This window comes from Dromaius novaehollandiae, chromosome 4 (assembly GCF_036370855.1).
Source record: "Dromaius novaehollandiae isolate bDroNov1 chromosome 4, bDroNov1.hap1, whole genome shotgun sequence".
In the NCBI taxonomy this organism is placed as follows: Eukaryota; Metazoa; Chordata; class Aves; order Casuariiformes; family Dromaiidae; genus Dromaius; species Dromaius novaehollandiae.
Genome location: NC_088101.1, coordinates 26,855,170 through 26,878,966, shown reverse-complemented (window position 1 = coordinate 26,878,966; position 23,797 = coordinate 26,855,170). Strand labels below are relative to the sequence as shown.

The 23,797-nt window shown below is 39.1% G+C and overlaps 1 protein-coding gene across 2 annotated transcripts in view; it reads left to right on the top strand.

Annotated features, from left to right (window-relative positions):
- The window catches only part of TRPC3 (transient receptor potential cation channel subfamily C member 3), a 49,295-nt gene that overhangs the window by 2,747 nt on the left and 22,751 nt on the right, over positions 1-23,797 (top strand). For both annotated transcript variants that reach the window (XM_026096120.2, XM_064510653.1), the window contains exons 2-3: positions 8,070-8,841; positions 20,267-20,452. In XM_026096120.2, coding sequence (XP_025951905.2) covers positions 8,070-8,841; positions 20,267-20,452 — 958 coding nt within the window. The remainder of the gene's footprint in view (positions 1-8,069; positions 8,842-20,266; positions 20,453-23,797) is intronic.

Below are 23,797 nucleotides of genomic sequence, written 5' to 3'. Positions count from 1 at the left end.
CTGACAGACAGCGCAAGGGGAAAGAGGCAGGAAAATGTGAAGTAGCTTGCCCAGGGAGATATATTTTGTTGGTATTTGAAGTGTCTTCACTCTGAAAGCTGTAACCTATGCAAGGTACCTGTCAACGTATGGTTGGCTCCCTCCTGTGCCAAGTATTGCTGGAAAAAGTAATTAACCTCGGATTCCCACTAAGGCTGCAGCCTGGATGTAATACTTCTGCTTCAGAAGGTATCATATGTCCCAGTGAGAAAAACGTAGACAAAAATTGTAAGTTAAATGTAATAGGCATTGGATGCCTGATTTCCTGAGGCTCTTTGGAAAAAATAGTTTAGTTCCCTGACTCAGTGGAACTCCAGAACACAAATCAAGGACTGAGTGTGAAAAAGGCTTTAAAATTCTTAGTTGCTGCAGCCCTGTCAACTTGTCTCTCTCCCAGTGAGATCTGTTTGCCTTATTCTGTGTGCACGTGTGCAGTCCTCGCATCAAAATACAGTCCCTTTATTTTCCTGGAATTCAGATGATTGGTATTTTCTATTGAGGAGTTAGTGAAGAGTAATGGTAGGAAAAAGCACTGCATAGTTTGTGGGGGAAAAGGAAAAAAACTGAATGTGAGTACACCCCCACCTGATATCTCATGGTGTTTTGTTCCGTTTTCTGACTGCAGTTCTTTCCGAGTTCTGAGCCAGAACTTCTGCAAGCTGACATGAGGGCATTTTGGATGATGGATTATGTCATTTCAGAGCAGTGGGAGAGTATAGACCAGGGTCAGGCCTTGCAGCTGGCCTGATTTATGTTCTGCTATTGAGCTGAATGAACCTCCCTCTTCTGGCAAGCCCAGGTAATAGTTTTCAGAAAGGAGAAGGAAGCTCTCATTTAATATTCTTTGGTTTGGTGCAGGCATTACCAAATTGTGTGGAGCACATATGCAAGCTTCTTTGAAGCGTGGTATGCAAACATATGTAAACATGACGCTACTTTTACTGGTGAAAAACAGAAACCTACCAAAAGCCTCTTGTGGTGCATGGCCTGGAGCAGAGCTTGGAGGGATGGCAAAGCCTTCATTTGAGAGGTGATGAAGCTGGAGGGACTGCCTGCTAGCACTGCCTGTGGCCCTGCACAGAGCCAGGAGCTGCTACCTCACATGGCACAACACAGTCTTTTTCTGTGGTGGTAACAAAGCAAACAGCTTTGAGATCCCTCAGTTTAGGAGATCGCAGAAGTCATGAGCTGAAAGGCTGCTGATATTTATGTGCATGTCTAAGCACTTGCTTTTGGGAGCAAGTCAGTTGTCATTCTTTAGATTTTAAAACTGGGACCTCAGAGGTTCCTTTTGGCAGAACATGAAGCAGACTCTGCGTCTCCTGTGCCACAGATTGTTGCCTGTAAGTGTGTGTGCGCATCACTGTTTTGGCGACATACTTGCCTGATCTCCCTATAATCGCTGGACTGCATTCCCTTTCCAGGGTTAGAACAGAATCAAGATTGCTAACATTGTACGGAAGTTTAGCAGCAGGATATACTACTTGTAAATTGTTGATGCCATCTTTTCTTGCATTTATTACTTCAGGGAGAGTAACAGCCAGTTCTTCAGTACAAATATTAGAAAACTGTTCTAGGGATCTAGGAAGGCCCAAAATGAGATTTCTGTTTCCGCCGCTTCTCTCCCTTTTTTAAAATGGCTTATGCAGTCTGCACAATTAAAAACAGACTTAGAAACAAGATTATAAAGCTTTTGAATTGCTGTTGATGAGATAATGAACAGCACAACACAAGGAATTCTCAGGTCAACTATTTGTCCCAGATCTCTGTCCTTTTGCTACAACTCTGAAAGTTTGAACATCAAAAGGGATTGGTAAATTCAGAGTAGACATCTGGAACTGAAATAATCCAGTGTAGAAGCAGAGGAATCATAAAGTTTGCTCTAGTCCTTTGCAATTGTTGTGCTGCTAAAGTTTCTAGCATCCCATATACAAGTAACTCTGTGTCCAAAGAAAAAAATCAATTATTTCAGGAACAGGCTGCAGTGTTCAGGCAACACTACAGCGCAATGTAATGTCATAGGGAATGTTATGAATGCAAATCACAATAGACAAAGTGGCCATTGCTTGCTTAATGAAAAAATACTTATTTTATATTTTTAATTACATGTATGAAGGGTCAAACATTTTAGGCAAAAATATTTAAGATAAATAGAAATAACGCAAGATAGATTTTTGTGTCTTACGACGCTAACTGGTGTATAATGAACCAATTAAGTGTTCAGTGTGTACTTATCACTGCCCTACATGAAATGTTTCTCATTTGGTAAAGGTCTTGAAAGGCTGTATACCCTTTAGGAGTCATGGCATGAGTCCTGCTGCAAACCAGAAACAGACTTGTACTGTCCCAGCTTCATATTTTTCAAGAAGGGCACAGCCATGGATTATGCCATGATCTTGGAGAAATGTACTTTCCCTTATATAGATGAAGTTTCAACCACAACCTGGCACTGGTGCTAAAAACATAACATATAAAACAGGAGTTTAGCGGTATTGCATTGGCTAGGATAGGTGTGAACAGGGAGAATATGGCATGTCTGTGTATATCAGTTTTATTTGTGCTTTCAGTGAATGGTTTATCTGCTTTATTTGTGTTTCCTGTTTATAGCTAGGAAACTGTATGTTTTGTTAAAAGAGACAGGCAGCAGAAAAGAGAGCTACCTTTTTGCCTATCTGTGGCTGCAGCATCCTGGACCTGGGGCCAAGGGGCTGCTGAAAGGAAAAGGCAATCGGTGTCTCCCAGGGAGCAGCAGAGCGTTTTGAGAGCAGAGACACTTCCACGGTGCAGGGTGAGACAGGTAGTAGCCCGGTGTCCTGGAAGGAGTGTGCTGCATGCGGGAAGCAGCCCCTTTTCTGTGGAAGTCTGCTGAGCGTAGCCTGGGCCTCCCTGGCAGCTGGAAGCACACTCAGAGGAGCACAAAGGGGTCTTTCCTAAGACATGCAGAGAGGACTGTGTTGGACGAGGTTCAACTGGGAAACTGTAAAAATTGCTTGCCTGAAAAGCATGACTGGGAGAAAGGACTACACTGCAAAGACCAAGGTCTAGGGAAGGGCTTGTTTTTGTACCTTTTATTTTAACCAGTCTTACGCAGCAGGTCAGTTTCCTCTTTTTAATGTTAATATGTTTCCATGTGTTATGTTTGTGTTCTTACAAAGCCTTGTCTTTAAAGATTGGGAGTCTCTGGAGATGTCCTTACTTTTAGGATAAAATGGGACAACTGTACCACCAGGCATTAGCTGACTTAAGGTCTTGTCACATCTTGGTTAATTGTTTATCATCTTGTAGTGAGTTATGCTCTGTGAAGGCTATCACTGAAGTTACTGAGAGTTTGTCTAAGTAGGAAGTGTGGGGCTAGACTTAAGCTGACAAATGAGTGATGATAGCAGTATAGTTAAAGAAATAAAACTTGTAACTTACGAACATCTTGGTTTTATTGTGATTGTTAACAGGTGCTATTGAATTAGTGATTCTGAAGGTGGCTGTATAGTTTCAGAAGTTCTTCCTTTTTGCCAGTGAAGCTCTTCAGTTCCTCTAAACAACTGACTGGTACACACTTATGGCCAAGTGAACGTGTTAAGATGTTGTAGAACTGGTGTACTTCAGTTAACATGACTGCTCTTCCCCAATTCCATCCTTCTTGTTTATGCTGAGCAGCAAACAGGGGCTTGAGGCTTTATAGGTCCCCTGGCCACTTTTTGTGCTGTCGGGAGTGTGGACAATCAGTCATGGGCAAAATGGAGGGGCTCCGCTGCTGCTCCATGTCAGCAGATGGGAACTGGGTCCTGTCCTTCTTACCTTCCTACAGCATACTACGTAGCTTAATTACTCAACCTGTGTACTAGAACTAGACTTCACTTAATGTTGCAGTACATCGCTGTTTAAGAATTAACATATAATAATTGGACATTTTTCTTGCTCAGTGTTTGTGTGGATTTTTTGGCATGAGCTCTAGAGATTCTAAATTTTCTGTCCTCTTTCAACTATTGGGAACAGGTGGGAAGAAGAACAATGCAATTTCCATCTCTCCCTCCCTCTTTTTAAATAAGTTGTCAGTGCCTTACAGGTTGAGAATGTGAACCTTAAAGTCTCTAAGAACTAGAGCACAAGTAATTAATACACATTCAGTTCTATTTTAATAATATTTTTAAGCCAATATAATGGTATCTAGAGATGTATCCTGAGATTTTGTGTTTTCATTACTTCAGTTGACAAATACTGCATATTAGATGTGTTGAAAACAGTTAAAAAGTTAAAACTAAAATTTTAATCGTTCAGACCATTTTTTCGATGTCTTGGGATAGGTTAAAAGTGTGATTAGTAGATAGAAGAATGGGAGAGTAGACAATGGAATAGGAGACCCTGTACCTGATCCTTCCTGCATGCAACACTGACCAGAGCTTCACTGGCATCCAGAAGGTCTTTGAATTTACTGAGGGAAGAGGGGAAAAAGACAGTGGGGAGGTACGAATGACCCTGGCAGTCTGCTGGCGGTGTGGTGCTGTACAAGATTTCTTGTTCTTTATTTTTCAGAAGGCCTTGACAATATTTTAGTCAATAAAATACCAAGCAACTTTCATCTTACTTTGAAAAGATATTGCAGTCAGTTCAAATATATCATTTCTGTCACAAGATTTATAGCTAAAGAGATCTTCCTTTTCGGGAAGATATTCCCGTACAACACCTTTGGAAAGATGCATCTTTTTTTACAGCAGTCAGATGAGTCACCTGAGTCAGAGAGTGGGTCTTGAAAGAATGATAGATAAAACAGAAAATAAAGTATTGTATTTCAATTTGTATTGAAAAATGACACTGAATATTTGGGAGAAAACATGTTGTTATATGTTTCATAAAAGATAAATGAGATTCAGGGTGACTTTAGAATCTTCTCAAATCAAGAAGTCAGCATGAGTTAATCTTTTTCTCTGTCTTTTTACTTGTTTTAATATACTTACGGATTTTTTTCTAACCATATAGTTATTATTTATTATGATAAAGAGCTGCATTTCTATAGCCATGTGTTTTTTAGATGTGGAGGAAGACTAGAAACCTAACAGCATAGCAGACAATAATATCTGGTGTAAAAGGTAATGATGAAAATACAGTATTTCTGGTTCTACTTGTGATTTCATGGAGGGATATGGTAGTAGCATACTGTGACTGTTCACCGCATGCACTCTGGGCTCAAATCTTTATATCCAGGGAGTCTCAGATGTGAAATATGACTGAGCTTTAGATATTAAATCAATTAGTGTTTAATACAGAGACACAAATCCTCTCTGTAATGCAGCCTTTTTCATAGCCATAAGGAAAGTGGGTCAGGGGTGAATAAGAATGGATCTAGGTTTTTTGGCAAAGCAGTTTTGACACACATTTCCAGAAGTAAATATCAGTTCATATACCTTACATTGTAGTGCCACCCAGGTAATTTCTGTCAGTCCAGAAATACTGATCACACTTGAAAATTTAAATAAGGTCAAATGCTTTCATCCCAGGAGAGTCCTACCCTTGGTAATGAGTATTACGATCTCACCACTTGGTCTGCAATGAAACTGCCCATTTGTGTTAACCAAAATGTTGGGAGCATGGACTAGCTTTTATGATGCCAGTAGCTTTGATAAAGTGGTTAAGATTTTATGTTTTGCTAAATTTATTACAGCTGACGTGGATAGCTGGAAGGCCAGACACATTCTTACAACCTGAATGGCATTAGTTATGCACAGTGAAAACCATATAGAGCTGCCAGTGTTGCGTATAGAGAAATCCAGTGATGTCAACAGGCATATTTTCTGCAGTGGTAATACAGATAAGCTCACTGTTGAAAAAACACACAGAAAATAAAAAATTGTGTTCAAGAGAAGGTTACTCGGGTTGCAAATCTGAACCCATAGGAATTAGGATTGCCACTATTAAAGCTGTTTATGCAGCTTCTGCTGTGTCCTCTTGAATGTGTAGTCTTTATATGCATGTGTCATTTTTTTCCCGTGTTTCATTCCTTTTTACAGACTTACAGGATTTGCTTAAAAAGGACTTTTTAATATTTTCTTTTGTCCTCAGTGTTCATTATGTGGACCTACATCCATTTAGCATACATTACTGAGCCCGTGCGCTGAGGTTGGAAGGAATAATTTCCTCTTCATTTTTTCTGTGTTGCTGTTTACTGTTATATTTGAATTTTTCTCTGAGGTGGATGAATTCATTTTCACAATGCTCCTATAAAATGGGAGACAATTATTCTTTATTTATAGATGATGAACAGAGGCACAGAGGACTTAAGGCCCAGATTTGACATCTATAGGGCCTGTTTGTCTCGGAGTATGTAGCCAATGTATAGTGTCATATGTATTCAAAGCACACTCCTCCATTAACTCACATATTGTTTATCAGCAGCATGGTGCCTCTCTGTCCATCAAATCAGTTCAAGTGATCTCTATGCCTTGAGTTAATGGATTAACTGATAGCAGCTGGAGGCTGTCTCCCTCAGTATTGACCCAGATTAGGAAGGAATGGGAGATTGCTGATGGCTTTCACACTTACTTGCTGACAGCAGTGAAGGAAGATTACAGTGCTGTGGCAGGCATCAAGCTTCTGTTTGTTCCCCTAGCTGTGACCACTTTGGCCTGATTCCATCTATTCTGTTGTTTCAGATCCAGCCAGGCACTTGTTGGTTCCTCTAGTCAGGCAGTGGCTGTTCCTCAGGCTCTCATTCTAGGTCTGGTTTCCTTGCAAATCCTTGTATCGCTCCTTTGAACCTCCTTTCTCCTCTCTGTTTTTCTTACCTGGCTAGTTCCAGCTCAGCATCTGATCTGTGTTTTCTCTCACCTGGTCTTATTTGTTCCTTGCTGCTCTCAGTCTGCATCTTCACTGGCTCATAATTCTGGTTTCTGTGTTCCTTCAGGTACCTTGCTTACTCTTTCACTTCTTCTGTTCCCCTTCTCTTTTCTCCCTCATTCTACTTTTGCAATCAGTTTTTCTGGGAGTTCACCACTTCCCAAGTTGATTCTCAGTTTCCTTTCCTAAACAATCTCCCTTTTCTATATCCAGATTTCTTCTCCCCAGCGCAGCCTACCTGCCCAGGTTTCATTCCTGTTCAATAGCTCTTTGACTTTTGTTTTTTTCTGATCATATGACAGGACTGTGTTTGCTTTTTTGCTTGGGGAAGAACATCAGACAGCTTTGTCCTTTCAGCTCCTCAAGTGGTAGACATATCATAGAAGTAGGGTCAACATAGCCCACAGCATTGCAAAGCTCCAGTTTGACTAAGAGCTGTTCCTAGTCTGGACTGGATCATGTGCAGTGTCTGGAAACTGTGAACAGTTCAGTTGCTGGTATCTATGAAGTCTACTGAACATGTATGAACTGCTGTTTTCAAAAACTTGTAATTTGGCCAAATTAACTGGTGACTAAATTCTTCTAGATTTGATTAACACATCTAGCAGTAAACACTAAGGGATGTGAGATCAGACTACTGTAGTTTGTACTGCTCTGAAAGGCATCAGGAAGCAAACTTGTCTTTGTTTCTTGTTTATGCAAAGTACAGTATGGTACACATGAATATTGCCTGCCTTAAACCATCAGCTTCTATGGTGAATAGTATTAATTGCTGTTGACAATCCAGTCTGGTATAGCAGGTGTGTTTTCAGTTTATATATATATATCTGTGTGTGTGTGTGTGTGTGTGTGTATATATATATATATATATATATATATATATATATATATATATATATATATATATATAGTAGTGAGTTGGCAGGTATTTCTGAAGAGGGATGACTTCTTATATTAGGGGGGAAATATCTTGACCATATTAATGAAACGGAAATGGCCTGTGGTATTGAACCTGTAAGTGCCTTTAGGTAGTGTACAAGCAAACATGAAAACAGAAAGATGACAATAGAGAATTATCCTGGTCAATAGATGCGTAAATGATACAGGACAAAATGAGTAAGTTGTCAATTTTTTCAGCCATAAGGGAGGTGGAAGTTACAAGTAACCAACACTGTGCAATTCTATTACCTTATTTTTGCTAGGTACATTGAAGGAAGTCCATCTCTGAGACGTATGACTATGATGAGGGAAAAGGGAAGGCGACAGGCCATTAGAGGCCCAGCGTTCATGTTCAACAACAGGGGGACAAGTCTTACCGCTGAAGAAGAGCGCTTTCTAGATGCAGCAGAGTATGGGAACATCCCTGTGGTGCGCAAAATGCTAGAGGAGTCAAAAACACTGAATGTCAACTGTGTTGACTACATGGGCCAAAACGCCTTGCAGCTTGCTGTAGGGAACGAACATTTGGAAGTGACAGAACTTCTGTTAAAAAAAGAGAACTTGGCACGGATCGGAGATGCCCTGCTGCTTGCAATCAGCAAGGGCTACATCAGGATAGTGGAAGCAATTTTGAATCATCCTGGGTTTTCAGCAAATAAGCGACTGACTCTGAGCCCTTGTGAGCAGGAGCTCCAGGATGATGATTTTTATTCTTATGACGAAGACGGTACCCGCTTTTCTCCAGATATCACTCCCATTATTTTAGCTGCCCACTGCCAGAAATACGAAGTTGTGCACATGCTATTGATGAAAGGAGCCAGGATAGAAAGACCTCATGATTATTTCTGCAAATGTAATGACTGTACGGAGAAGCAGAAGCATGATTCTTTCAGTCACTCTAGGTCACGAATAAATGCTTACAAAGGACTGGCTAGTCCTGCTTACCTGTCCCTCTCCAGTGAAGATCCAGTACTCACTGCTCTGGAACTCAGCAATGAGCTTGCCAAGTTGGCCAACATTGAAAAAGAATTCAAGGTAATGGTGTTTTTGTATTTCTGTTACTGCTTTAATGTTGATGTTACTTTATCCTTAGATGCTTGAAATTATTTCCTGTATTTTTACTTTTTCAATTTCAAGTGCTTTCATTACAGTCATTGTCTCTTTTGCTCTTGATTTTGAATTCTCAATATGTAAGCCATTAAAAAGCAATTTTTAATGAAATGAAAGTGCTTTTTCACCTACTATGCATGGAAAACAATGGAAAAAGGGACAATGTGAATTCTAATAACCTTGCAAGAGATGGAAAATTTTGTTTGCTGTAACAGATTAAAGATTGTTTTTAGTTACAAACACTCAGTAGTATGAGCTTAGAAAGCAGAAACATGCTTTTCTTGAGCATGCTGTAGCATTGACCTTATTCCCATTTTTTATTCATCCTTATTTCAAATGATGTCTCCAAATCGTTAGAAATACAGACAGCTTTTCTTTAATGCACCTTTTAGAAATGCCACTTGTTCAGAGCCAGTTGCTAAACTGATTACAGATGCAGTCCCTATTATCCTGTTTCTGAGTTGTATCTGGTTTAGTATGTCAGTGTCCTGACTTTTCTGTGTATCGCAGCTTCTTCATCAGATAATTAATTGACTCAGTACTGGGCAACAGTTAACTGCTTTTTATGATCTGTAGTTTTTTTCAATACCTTGAGAAGTACTAGCAAATACAGTTTGTAAGCTAGCAAAAAACCTCCCCCAAAAACAGAAAAACAACCCAAAAAACCCAAAGCCAAAACAGTAGGACAGGACAACTGCTTATAATAAGTAAAGCTCAGCTTGGGGTATCACAGTTTGTGCTCAGTGAGTAGTGATATTAATAGCATTGCATCTAGTTGTAACAAAAGTTTTAATGCGGTCCTGCAGGATCAGTGCTGGGTACCACTTGTTTAATTAATATCTTCATGAATTATCTGAGAGAGGCAAAAGATGCATTAATCTTTTGAGATGTCAGCTGTTACAAAGACAGTGGATGACTGAGAAGGACACAGCAACTTAGAGACAAATAGGCAGAAATGAATAAAGTGAAGTTTGCCACAAGCATAAGAAACAATTCTATACTCCTGAGAAAGAACAGCTCCATATGTAGCTAAGAGAGTGGAAATATAATTTAAAAAGAAAGTTTCAGTGCCAAGGAGGATCCAAGTATTATACCACTAAAAAAAAAAAAGTTTGTAACAGTTGTACTGTGGCCCACTACCAAAGCCAATACTGAGATTCGTATTCATCACTCATGTCATTCTTCAGGCAAAACTCTGAGAAGGGAGGAAGTAAGTCCTGTAGGCTTGTTGCATGCATTCCAGTTCGTGCTTCCTTCTGTCATCTTAAACCTCTCTTCTCCTTTCTCTGCTGAAGGAAACTCCTCATACCATGCAGCATACTGTGTAATTTGGCAAATGGAGTGAGTATTTACTGGAATGTTTTTCTTCAAGAGTGGAGGGAAAATGTCAGCTTTTTTTTTTTTTTTCTCCTCTCTGCTGAAAAAATATTAAACTGGGAAAGCTCTCTGTGGGGGTAAAATTGAAGAATGGAGATTTTTATCATATACCCAGAGCCTGTTGACTTACGTGTTTCCCCCAAGGACTTAGTTACTTGCCTTATTTATAGACCATTACAGAAAGTAAAAACTGTGCTGTATTCAACTCAGTCCTGTTCATGATTGATTGCTTTCCAACTAGGCCAACAGTCTGAGAGCCATAGGGTGTCCAGAATCCTGTGTGTCAAAGATAATACAAAGTCAACCTTTTTTTCCCTCCTGCGGCTTCTTAGGAAGAACTCTTCTTCTAGGCTGCCATCTCAGAAACTCTAACATCTATCATTTTTTGTGATACTGCGTATAATGTTTGTCATTATACCTGCGTTCAGAAATGCTGGTGAGCTCAGGACCTCAATTTAAGTGTCATACAACATCCCAGTCTTCCACAATACAGCCTCTGCCACCAAAAGCTAAATTAAGGCAAGCCATGTCATCTTTTTCTAAGAGGAGGATGTGGATGATTAGAGCTGAATAGAGAAGTATCAGTAACGCCGTAAATTCATGAGAAACTGATATCCTAGGTACTAAGACTATGAATGCTAATTTAGACAAAAAAGAAATGGCTTGAGATTTTGGAGGGGAAAAAGCTGAAAGTTTTGATTGGATTTCTCATTTCAAAACAGAATTTCTTTTTAAAAATTCACTTGAATTGTCAACTTCCACAGAATAAAAGAAAATACTCAATTTTCTGCAACTTTGCAATTTCAAATTTTGCAATTTTTTTGTTGTTTTTCTGAACCATTTAGCCTCTACCCATTGATATTTTGGAATGTCCAGGAACATAGGAGCCCCTCTATTTGCACAGATCTCACTGCTTGTGAACAGACCTTACACTGCTGCTAAGCTTCCCAAGCGTATAATAATTGATAATTGAATTTTGGTCCCTACTGTAGAAGTTGTTCCTGGCTTCTTGCTAGCATGGAAATTCTAGCTATTCATCAAAATTGCAACATTACAGTGAATTAGTTAGTTATTTTCCTAATGTCACATCTATTTCCTTTCCCTCTGTTTCTTACGTGTCTCAGGGTGTTCCTTGTGCTCTCTCAGGCCCAGTAGGAGAGTTGCTTGTTTGCTTGTAGCATCTATGGTTGGCTGCCCTTCCTGCGGGAAGGAGGGAAAGGACAGGGGAGTGGGGAGGAAAACAGAGAGGCAAGGAATTTTTTAGTATCAACATCAACCTAGTCTAGAAAGGGCCGAAATTGCATGACTGACGAGAAGTCTGTATATTCCATGGAGGCCGGGGGCAGCTATGGTAGAGCTGCCAGAGGCATGAATGTAATGTGAGATGCTGCGTTGACAAATGTAGAGGTAGATCTAGGAAGAAGCAAGCAGCCTCTCTTCTGCGTCTTACAGAAATCCATTCTGAGTTCTCGCCAGCTTTGATGTAAGTTCAAGTTGTAACTGTCTGTTCAGTGCTTTCTTTTCTACAGGTGTGTCATCTGAATGTGTTTTGCTAATAACTGTGTGCTTTGTCGCGCCCCAAAGGAGAACGCTTCTGGCCCAACGTTCATACCCCCTACCAGTGAGACTTCTGGTGTGCTCTTGTTTAGTATTATCGTGGCAAATGCTTAGGTATTTCAATCAAATTCAACCCATAAAACAGTATTGAGCATAATTCTTCCAGGCTAGACAAAAATAGACAATATCATTTGCCTCGTACAGGAAATGGACAAATATGTTTAAAGGGACTTTAGCAATATTCATGATTTATTCTCAATGTCTATGGTAAACTGAGGTGCATAGCATTTCCAGTGCCTGCTCAGTGTGGTGCACTTGCTGGATGTGGAACAGTGGCACAGAAAGTACATTCTAGGTGGCTTCCCCACAGACAAGAAGTATGGAGAGTGAACCTGTTTAAAAATGTCTGAGGTCAAAGTTTCCTGATGCACGCTTGCTAAGTTGAACCTTACCTCTTTTGCATATGCAAAGTCCAGTGTGCTTCTTTCACTTCTGATTTACAATAGCAAATTCTGATGTCCATGTGCAAATTGGAGCTTCTAGAAGTGTATTAGAGATGTGGGTAAGTGACTTAGGACATTCATTCACGACAGTCAGTTCCACGTGAACATTAAAAAATTTGTTCTTAATTACAGTGATTTTTTTTTTCCTCTGTCTCTCACAAGTAAGCAGGAAGGAATCAAAGAAACCAGTGAACCCTCATTCTTCTTTGAAGATACAAGACACATGTAGACAAAAATAAAAACTGAAAATGAGTAAAAATAGATGGGGAAACTGGAGCCCTAAAGAACATTGCACTCATCTTACAACTTACTTTCCCAAGCTTCCTTATTTCTTACTCCTTTGTGAAATCCCTGTTCCAAATTTCTAGTGCTCCTTTTACTCTTCATTATCTATTTCATTGTAGAGTTTCATTTCTCCTTTTTGCTATTTGCAGCTGCTTGTTGTCTTCTTTCTCCTCTTTTCTCCTTTTCAGTTCCCTCTTTGTATTTACTTTTTATTGTCTCCCTTCTAAGTGTTCTCCTGTTCTCTTGAACTTTTTGGGGATTCTTTACATCTTCCTGCCTGTAGTTTGTTCCTTGCTTTTCCTAATCTTGGTAAAGCATGCTGGCTTGTCTGAACGTCCTGATGACTCCTCTCTAGGTCTAGAAAGTAGCTGAGGGAGCAGCAGAGGTCATCAGTGCCTGGCTGTCAAAGCAGCAAGACATTGTTTTAGCGGCCAGTGTAGCAAGATACCATCCTTGCGCTCAGAGCAAGAACTGCATCTTTTTTTTTCTTTTACCTTCCCTGGCAATCCTAGTCCCATTCTAAGGATTAATGGCAGGATTTGGATGAAGTCAGAAATTTCCATTTGTTTTGTCTGAGTCAAGATTACTACCAAGCCTTAAAAAACTCTTGCTCTCAGTCTCTTAAAGGAGCCAGATAGACTCTGTTCTGTCAGATTTTCAGTGGTATTTTGTATGTAGAGTTACTTAGAAGGAAAGCAGCAGTGCTAATGAAGTTCTCCGTCTAAGATGTGAGACCAGAATTCTGCTTCGCTCTGGACTTTTTCACCAATTTTGATGTTTATAAAGGCTTGTATAAGCAATGTGCCTGCTCAGAAAATGTTTTACAAGTAAAACGACGCTCTCAAAGTGTATTAATCTGCTTGTTGAATTCCTTCTGTTTATTGAAAAGGACCAGCCTATTAAGTTAGAGAAAGCTGTGGTGCAGCTTTCTGCTGTCACTTGGTTTTCTGAAGTGGTTTCAGACCTCTGAAGTATACTGCTTTATACTTGAGAGACTGGCTGGGGAAGCTCAGTCTGGAACTGTGTCTTCTCCTAAAGTGAAACAGTGTTCATTACCACACTTGCAGAATCATATTTTCCAATCCCAGTAGCACCAGAAAATACTTTACAATACAAATATTCCCAATTTTTATGATTTTTCTTTTTGTTCTATTTTTAGCAAGCCCTGGCCACTGCAGTTGCTGTAGGTTACTAAAGTTAATTGATATTTACCGTCCTCCCTGAGACCTTTAAAAATGTTACTGCACTGTGACAGGAGAATTTCTAGCAATCAGAACAGCTGATGGAGCTTTCCTTTGGAGTAGCAATAGCCAAAAAAAGCGGGGGGGGGGGGGGGGGGGGAGAATGACAAGGTAGCTAAAAGGCCGTATGACAGTCTGTGTATACCAGTTTTCAGCTAAATGCAGTCGTGGTGTAAGCAAGCTCAATTCTCTCACTGGGAATTACGCTATCTGACATCATGTCAGAATTCAGTCTGTCACATTAAAGACCAAAAGGAGCATAGTCCCACTGTATAGGGTAAATCCCTGTTCTCAGTTGTACTAGAAGCACCCACTGAAAGCGATGGAAGATGTGGACGTGCATCTAAAGGCAGAATCTGTCACTGTTCCAAGTAAATTTACATAGTGTTATCTCAGCTGAACTAACAAAGAGTGTTCAAGCTTGAACTACATTTAGGACCATTTTTTAAAAGGACAGGGCCCAGCTCCATAATCATTAGTGCAATTTTGTGCTTGATTTGCATATACAGTTCCTACAGTTATATATGCAAGCTGGCTAATTATGTACATGATTTCAGAAGGACCATTTAATACCTAATACTCAACTTGCATGTATGATTGCATGTGTGTGAATTAGTTACTAGTTATTAGTATAGCTGTGCATAGTCATGAACTGTGGTGCTTATGGAAATCTGGCTCTTGTATAACAGGAAGTAGATATATTATTTGAATAGATGTAATTTCTCTTTATAAAGAGCTGTTTATTAATTTTCTTTAAAATAGTTTATCTCAAGGATAAAATCAATTTTAGATTTTTGTTCGTATGCTTTACTCTTCACACACGGATTAATACATCCTTTGTAACAATTCTAGATAAACTCACAATGTAGTCTTTAATATTATGACTGAAAATGGAATATGCAGAGTCGGACAGACAGATCTGACAGTTGATGTGTGCCAGAGTCCTCTGAAGCTGCTGGTGAGGCACAGGTCTGCAGTTCCACTCATGATCAGTTGTCCGTTAGATAGAGGTGTCCTCTGTGATATCCATAAAATGCAGAATACAGATTGATATCTTTGATATTAGAAAGATGTCTGTAGCCATTAATTTTTGAGAGAGATGTCATTTAAGATATAGCTAGTAAAACCAGCTAAGTTAGACTGAATTAACTGAAGATGCACTATGCTAGTCAGGGAACCAGAGTCCCTGCATTAACATGAAAAATAGACGAAGAGCTCTCCGATATAAACAGGTCTGTAAGTGCCTTGCAGTTTGGCATTCACCTGAAGGGTAGCTTCACCTTAGGGAACTGGCAATTTGCGTTGTATGTAGCAGCGTTTTTCAAACATGGGTTTGGATGCTTCACGCAGGAGTTTTGGCGGCATTGCTTAGAGTAGCGAAGAGATGAGTGATCTGGCCTTCATTTGATCTCAGTATCTTCTCAAGAGAAAACAGAGCTGTGTGTGTGGGTGACAGACCACAGACTCTGGTTTCTGCTGCTAGCACAACAGTTTTAAAACCTCAGTCTACCTAGAGGTAGAAGATTGCTTGAGGATTGGGTCCCATGGTTACAATGTGGGCAAAGTTTGGCTGTTTAGGTTTATGAAGGCAATCAAATAGACTGAGAGAAATTGGATTTTACAAATAAGTAAATGAAGACCTGGAGAGGGAAATCTAACCAGTTTTCCTAGTGTGGGATTCAAAGTGTGAGTCAGATGCTAACAATGCACACAGTGGTTTTCAGCTCTCATAACAGGATCTATAAATATTGTAGGCTTTATTTAATCCTTAAAATTGACAAAATAAAATTCCATGTCATTCATATGTAGTTCAAGAAGTATAGGTACATATGTACAAGAGTAGGCAACTCTTGTGTAGCAGGCAAATAGTCCATGCAGGGCAGTCTGTCCTTATGCAAATAGGGCTGTGCACAGAGTGGATGGGTGTATTTTCAGGCTGCCTGAAAAAGTGTGGGTATAAAGTATGAGCTGCAAGGGAAGAAACTTTGCAGCCTCTGCCAGGATCAGTCAGGAGACTTGACACTCTTGTAGACATACTTGTGGGGATGAGTATTCATTTGTGAGAGAGAACAGCAGAATGAAACAGTCTGTGCTGTTGAAATTGCGATCTTCATGTGGTATTACAGCCATCGCAATTTGTCCCCCTTTTGCCCCAGTAAGATGACTTTATGCTATTCTGCCATTTCTAGGCAATATTTCATGGCTGTAGCTGCCAATGAAAGCATATTCTTATTGCAGAGTTTGTACTAATTGAGGAAACTGATTTTGTTGAACCTTTGCTGTAGCAGTGTGTGTGACTAGCTTGAACTTGCTTGAACATTTACATTTTTGTAGAACTGATGCTAGAGTATACTTTTCCATGTATATGTGTGACTGTGTGTGATGTGACTGGGCTGTGGCTTAAATGCAAGGAAATCAAATTAGATTTTCTTGATTTTTTTCTTTAAATTTTTGAGAAATAACTTTTTGTCATATAACTTTTTGTATTACACTTCTGTGGTTTTTAAGGAAAAAAAGAATGGTTAAATTTAAGTAACAAAAATGGAGTGAATCATTAAGAAGATTAACAATTCCTATCTCCAAACTATTAGAACTCCTCTATTTCTCATTCTGATTCTTCACAGTTAGCAAAGTCCATCTTCATCCTTGAGATCTTTGCATGTGCGAAAAGACATTTTAAATGAAGAAACTCCCCACAACTGGACAGCATATATTCATTCATGGAAGGGCAAAATTTGAACTCTGTTGTGCCATGAGGACCTTCAACAGTACAAAATCAGCTAAAGTAAACTTTGTTAAACTTTAATGAGATGTCACCTTTCAGCATAGGATAGATAGAATTAATACTAGAACAGTGCCCTGTTTCTTTTTTTTTAGTCTTGTAAAGTGTGCCTGCAAAATTAGGGTGAGAAAGAATGTAGTTTCAGCTATACAGTGCTACCACTGAAGTCAGTGAAGTTAATATATCCTCCCACACGCTGCCAGTAGCAGAATTACAGCTACTTTATATTGCTAAAGGAAAATTAATTACCAGTCTTATTCCTGTTGAATTAACAGTGCTGTATCTGATGATTATCATGTTTTGTGCTCAGCCATCTCAATAAATGCTTCTTTAGTTGTGAAAATGTGGAAGCAAGTCTGAAATAAGAAATTTAAGGCAAAGCATTTCAAGTTCTCACAAATTTGTAATAATTCTGTTTTGAAAAATGTAAAACAATTTAAGATAAGCAATGAAACAACACAAGACTGAAGTAAGCTGAAGGCAAGGTATTGCTTTAGGTTCGTTGGCTCTGCTGGGATTATCTTTAGTCTCTATTTTGTCTTCACTGAAGAAAATCCCTATCCTCTTTTCATACTCTTTGGCTACTGTGATGAAGAACCTGATCATGCTCTTAATATCCTTTCCAAGCCTGGCTTTTAATGGCTTTCACTTTATTCTCTATGACGATACTTTCTTTTTGGTCTAGGCTGTTTCCCCCTCATCTTTTCTAAGGTGGCTATTGAAGCCAACAATTCTGAAATCCTCCTCTACAAGGTATCTATTTTTGTAGGATCTGAAGTCTAATCATTTTCATATCTTTCAATTAAAAGGCTTCTCTACGTTCAGACCTCTATGCTTGTAAGTCCATTTCACTCCCCTTACTAGTTTATGAGAGTTTGCCTTCTTAAAGTCCTAAATCTTACAGATATGCCTGCGTATCCTTCCACTTAATTTTACTACTTATTTTTATTAATTATTATTTTTATAACTGGCTCATCTATGCTGTTCTCCTTATTTACCAAAAACAAATCTAAAATAGCATTACGTCTTGTTGGTTCCACGACAACTGAATTAATGTCTTCTATGGCCTAAGGGAATAACGGGGTCCTATCAAGGTTAGGACTGTTTATTTCCTAGTCTGTATGTGGGATGTTAGTCTTCTATAGAAACAAAATTCCTAGGATTATTTATTTGTTTCCAGTAGTGTTTCAGAGATCTTGATTTATATCTGAATCTAACCTATGGGATTGTTAGCTATTCCCACAATTATCCTATGCAGTCTCTTTTCCCATCTTTCCCAAAATAATTTGAAACCACTGACAGCATGTTTGTTCTTCTCTCCCGTTTTATTTGTTTGTACTCTTCCTAGAACATTTTATAGATGCTAAGTTAAAAATATTAACAAAACCGGTAGTACAAGGAGGGAAAAGCAATATACTTAGGCAAAAGAAAAAAAAAAGTTAGGGTTTCAAATAAAATTTGAAATGAAATGAGCAAATAATGAAGGCAGAGACAGTAAGGAAGCCTTTTCCAGATGACAGGAACCACAAAGGAAAAATCTGTACCCCTAAGAGTGATTTAAAAAAGGCAGTGTGTGAAAATGAACAGAGTTCACTGATGAATGATGAGCAAAGATAGAAAAGTAGAGAGACAGAGAACTCAGACTTGTCTTTTGATAGCCTGTTGGAAAAAACAGCTGAAGCAAAGCTATAAGGTAGTCGAAGAGAAGGCTTTACTGTTTTGAATTGGATGCCGAAACACTTGATGATACAACAGGATAAGAGGCAGATGCAGTCAAGTTTCCTCCTCCAATTATAGCTTTATGTAAGGGAATTGGAAGCTGCATCTCAGACGAAAAAGTCATAGAAGTCAAGCTGAGAGGACATGGGCACAGGAATTGAAGACCGAGAGTTTTAAGTAAAACTCTCGTATGAGCTTGTAGACAATGTCACAGAGGTGGTGGAAAACAGATATACAAGCGTAGGCAAAAGTGCAAGGAGAGACTCGTGTTTGCATGCTTAACAGAATTATCTAAGATTTTGAGAAGTAGCCACAATTTTTGTCAGAAAAGTTGTGAGATTAGCTAGATGGAAATCTTGGCCATGTCAGCATGTATGAGCAACTGATAAGTTGAAAGATAAAACCTAAACATTAGACCTAAGCTTGCGCAGAGAGAGGAGGCAAAAAGAATAACGAGGAAGAGCATGAAACTTGTGAGCGGTTTGCCAGACAAAAGGTATGTATGTAGAGAAAAGCATTATCACAGTATCCTAGACATAACAGTTCGATAGACAGGAAGGATCACAGCAAGTGAGCGTAACTAAGGATACGGTCCGAAAGTGTGAAGTGGTGGAGGAGACTATGAGGAGAGACAGAGGAAAGACTGAGGACCAGCAAAGGTAGTTGCTTTTACTGTGTGACATAATAAAATTTCACAGGTGTAATCAACATGCCACAAATCTGGAAGTGGCTGATGATATTGTGCAAAATGGAAGAAGTTGGCAGGAGGGGAGGGCACAGAAAGAGATACTTTTCTGAAAGGAAATTTAGGTTTCTGGAGTGCCTAATTATCCTGGAATTGGAGGAGGGAGCAACGGAGGTTGTCTACCCAATCGTGGGAAACCTTGTTTAAAGTCATAATAGGAACCAGTTTTGAACTATATTTAAAACTAGTTCAGATTACAGAAATACACTTCCCAGTACAGATTAGGTTTGGAAAAGAATCTGAATAGGAGGAGGGGATTTGTTTTTTTTAAGAACTAGGAAAACAGGTGTTGGCTTTATGTACTTTCAGAAGGTAACACTATTGACTTCAGCAGTAACAGAAGGGAAAACTGATGGAACAAGAACAAATGAGGGACACTAAAACAATAAGGGATTTGGGGAAAAGGAGTGGTTTGTGACAGATATGGACAAGAAGTTGAAGAAGAGAGGGAAAAGACAAGAAGGGAAAACTGGGCAGAACTTTTGAAGAAAACTTGAAGTTTACCAAAGTATGTCTCTGTAACTTGGCTGTGTTATCAGTGGAAAGATGGTCTCTCAGAGAATGACTCAGAACAGGAGTCTAATATGAAAGCTTGGAATCGCCCTTTGAAGAGGCTGGTTTCTCTCAGTTGTCTGTATAGGAAACTTGCCCTAGTCTTGCTACGCAGCACAGGTGTCTAATTTCCTGCCACAGTTATTCTCTGCAGTAACTGTGTAACCCATGGTTACATGTGAAGCCAATCTAATGAAAGGCGGGAAGCAAAGGGGAAATGAGGGTGGAAAAATGAATACTGTATAAATGAGAGTAAAGAGTAAGCAGCTATTTAGCACTGTAGAAAGAATGGAAATTATGTTCATAGCCTGGGAGGCAACCCTTTAAGAATTATTTCATTAATTGTCTACATCCCTCAAAGATTTTGCTGTTCTGCTTGGGTGGGCAGCAGAAAAAGACTTCCTGTATCAAAAAAGAAATGATTTTGCTATAGAAAAAGTCTGTAATGTCTGATACACTCATAACTTGACATATTCTGTAAAAGGCAAACACTATTAATTTTTAGTAACTTGAACGGTTTCTTTTTTCCTTGCTGCTGATTGTCAAGCACGTTCCTCATGGGCCATTTTCTCTTACCCTTCTGTTTTAGAATGACTATCGCAAGCTGTCTATGCAGTGCAAGGACTTTGTGGTCGGTGTGCTCGATCTCTGCCGAGACTCGGAAGAAGTGGAGGCCATTTTAAACGGGGATTTGAATTCTGAGCCAGTTGAAACGCAGAGACACAGAGCGTCACTGAGCCGTGTGAAACTGGCCATTAAGTATGAGGTCAAAAAGGTAACTCTTTATAGCCAGTGCTTTCAGACGGGGTAATATGTGAACGCAATGTCATTTCATTATTCCACGTGTATTATGAACTGGTGGTTGGTTGTGTTAAATAAGATGTAGAGCATGTAATCAAGATTTTCACAGGGTGGAAGCTGGCAGAAGGGCACTGCACTGAAGGAGTTCTGTTTAATCTACATTCCACAGCTGAGAATTAATGGGAGATTTTAATGACGTAAATCAGCTGTGCTAGCAAGGTTATACACAGTTGGTCAGATCCTCATCCTGGTTAAACCAAAATTTCCTGAAGATTTAAGCTGGGCCAGATTTTCACTCTATAAGCATGTGTCGTCTTGCCAGTCTGTGTGATAATATTATAATCAAAAGAGAAACCTGTATTTATAATAGTGTTGGTTTCAATTAATGAAAAGAACCGGTTTGTTCATTATTTTTTGTTATCTTTGCTTTCTACCTTAAATAATGAGGCAAGTAAATTCTTGAAAGTAAATTTAGGAAGTCTTATGATGTTCTACCAGTATTCCTACGAACAGATACATATATTTTTGAAACAAAGGTCTGTATTTACTACTTTGAAAAGAGAAAGAGACTACTTATGTTGTCATTAAGCAAATTGTTTTTTCCTCTTTATTAAAATATGACAGTATATCAGAGAGCTCATCTGCTACTGTGTGGGTATCAAAAAACAACAGCATAGAGAGAAATTCTACATGATTGACTCTGTGTTCCTTTTTAAAAAAATCTTATAAAATTCAATCCTGGAAATGCATGGAATATGTTTGTTGTCGGTTAATCAGTTTTGTTGTCAGTTCATCAGTTTACACATCTGTGTTTGTCAGTGTCTTGTAAAGTGCAATGTGTGTTCAGCTGATAACCCTATCAAATTATTTTTAATGAACACAATTATTTTGTGAATGAATGTTATATATCAAAAAGCATAGCTCTGTATCACACAATCCATTTGACACAGATACATATCCATATATTATTGCAGTTTTCAATATATAGCTGTGCTGTTCTTTCTCAAGATCCTACTAGATTAGCACAGAAAATAGTTAATATGATGGCCTACTGTCAGAAGGGCTCGAGAAATACAGCAATGCTTATGTTTTATTTACAGCTACCTATTTACATGGTCACCATAATTTCCAATCTTAACAGCCATTATAGTTTCATCATCTCTGCAAGATTTCCTGTGTCTTTCAGAATAAATAACATTGTGTTATGTGGCCACCTCTTGAGCCAATCTGCCGTATAAAATGATTTGTAAGCAACCTGCCAGAACTGCTGGAAAGAGTTGTTTATTGTGTCCCCAGAAGATGGCTAACAAAAATTGTAAATGCAGCTCACAAGCAGCAAATTGTTTCCAATATAGAATTTGTGTTCAGCAGATAAATGCATGTGAATTACTGAAATTCGAAGTAAATATATAGAAACACTAAATTAATTGAAAAGAGCAGAGCAAGGAAAAATCCAGTTCTGGTAGACAAACATGTTATGATATCTAGATAACTTATGAATTCTTTATGCTGTTGTATTTCAGTGTGGACCAGACCTTTGAGACTCTTGTTTCTGCTTTATTGCTGAAGACCGTAGTTTTCTTCTAAGAGATGGTTGTCACTGGTGAAATTCATTGCTGAGCAAAGGGCCACCCAGATCTGTTAAGAACCGCAAAAATCTGCATAACACGAGACAATGCCATTTGGCCAACTCGTTCTCCTTTCCCGCAAGAGATCAGTTATCTGTAGATAAACTCAAGGGTTTGGTTCCAGTTCCTGAGAAATGCAGGTCAGAACCTACAAGAGCAATGATCGTGGTGGGAGGAAATAAGCAAACGGTGCAGAGTGGTTTCCGTATTCCTACATGTGCTGTTCCATGGTCAGTACAGAGGGTATGACAGGGAAGGAGCTGGGAAATTTCTCTGCCATGGTGGTCTTTTGATGCTGAAATTGGCCCCATTACAGCTGCTGCAGAGTACAGCAATACCCTGACTGCAGAACAGATTCCGATGTGGGAATTCGACGCAGGATGCTTTCAACCCTGTGACGGCAGCAAGCAGGCAAGGATGTGGTTCATATTTCTTAGGTTTCAGTATTTCTAGCTGCACTTCTGGGTTAGTTGTATTGCATCAGTTCACTGTTGCAAGACAGGTAGCACAGCCAAACAGACCTGCAGTTCCATGAAATGGCTCACGAGTGATATGCCCTTTGGTGGGGGGAGAGACAGTAAAAACCATATGACAAGTGAGCTAATGTTCTCTAAAGTGTGGTTTGGGAAATGCAGCTTTTAACCCTAATGAAACTCCTGCACCTAGTACCTGAGGCACTGCATAAGAAAGTAACCCATCCTGTAAATAGAGTATGAATTTTGGAGTTAAGGTTCAGACTGAAACTGCAGCCCCAACAGTGAATGTCTGAGGGAATTTTCAGCCAAGAAAAATTATCTAGAACAAGTAGTCTGGCTCTCCATGCTGAACTGCTACTGCAGCAGTGCTTCTAATTCCTGTATTGTATGTTAACTATGCCTTTAGGCTGCCAACAAAATCACAGAGAAGTAGCTGACATTGGGCCAAATTCTGCAGTTCTTATTCAGATGAAAATCAGAATGGAATTTCCAAATGAAATGAACAAAAATTTGTCTGAGTAAAACTACAGGATTTAATTTTCAAACATTGAAGTTTCTAATAGATAGGATAGAAGATTCAGATTTCACTTTGTATGCTGTGTGTTTATATATCAGAATATGCCAGGATCTGTTCCTGCTAGGTCTAAACTTGGTCATTTGGATGTTAGAATAAATAACATTACTTTATAATCACTCTTACTCATACAGAAAAATATTTACATACTGATCACTTGGTTCATGGTCATGGAAATGAATGCAAATTGAATGCATCTAAAATGTTACTGACAAGTATACCCTGAAAAGTAGATACATAAAACTGGGTTTTTTTTAGTGACTGGATATAGTCTGCATGCGTGTGTTTTGTTCAGTGGGATTTGGATTGGGTCATAAAATATTAGACAAACGTGATAATAAGATAAGATAGACCTATGTAGCAAAAACTGAGAAACTATGTGAAATGCAGGGTGGAGAAGAGAAACGTGGAAGAAACAAGGTTGCAGCATGATGTGATTGGTAGGCGAAAAATGATGCGAGCTACTGTTTTCTGAGGAGATGAAGGGGGAGAGATGGATAAACAGACAACCAGAGAAGAGGTTGCAATTGCTGAGATTCAAGACAATGAAAGAATAAATTGAAATATTTCAGCAGAGCCAGAGAGAAGGATGAATTTCAGAGCTTTTATGGATGGGAGAAGTGACTTGAGTTGCTATGGGG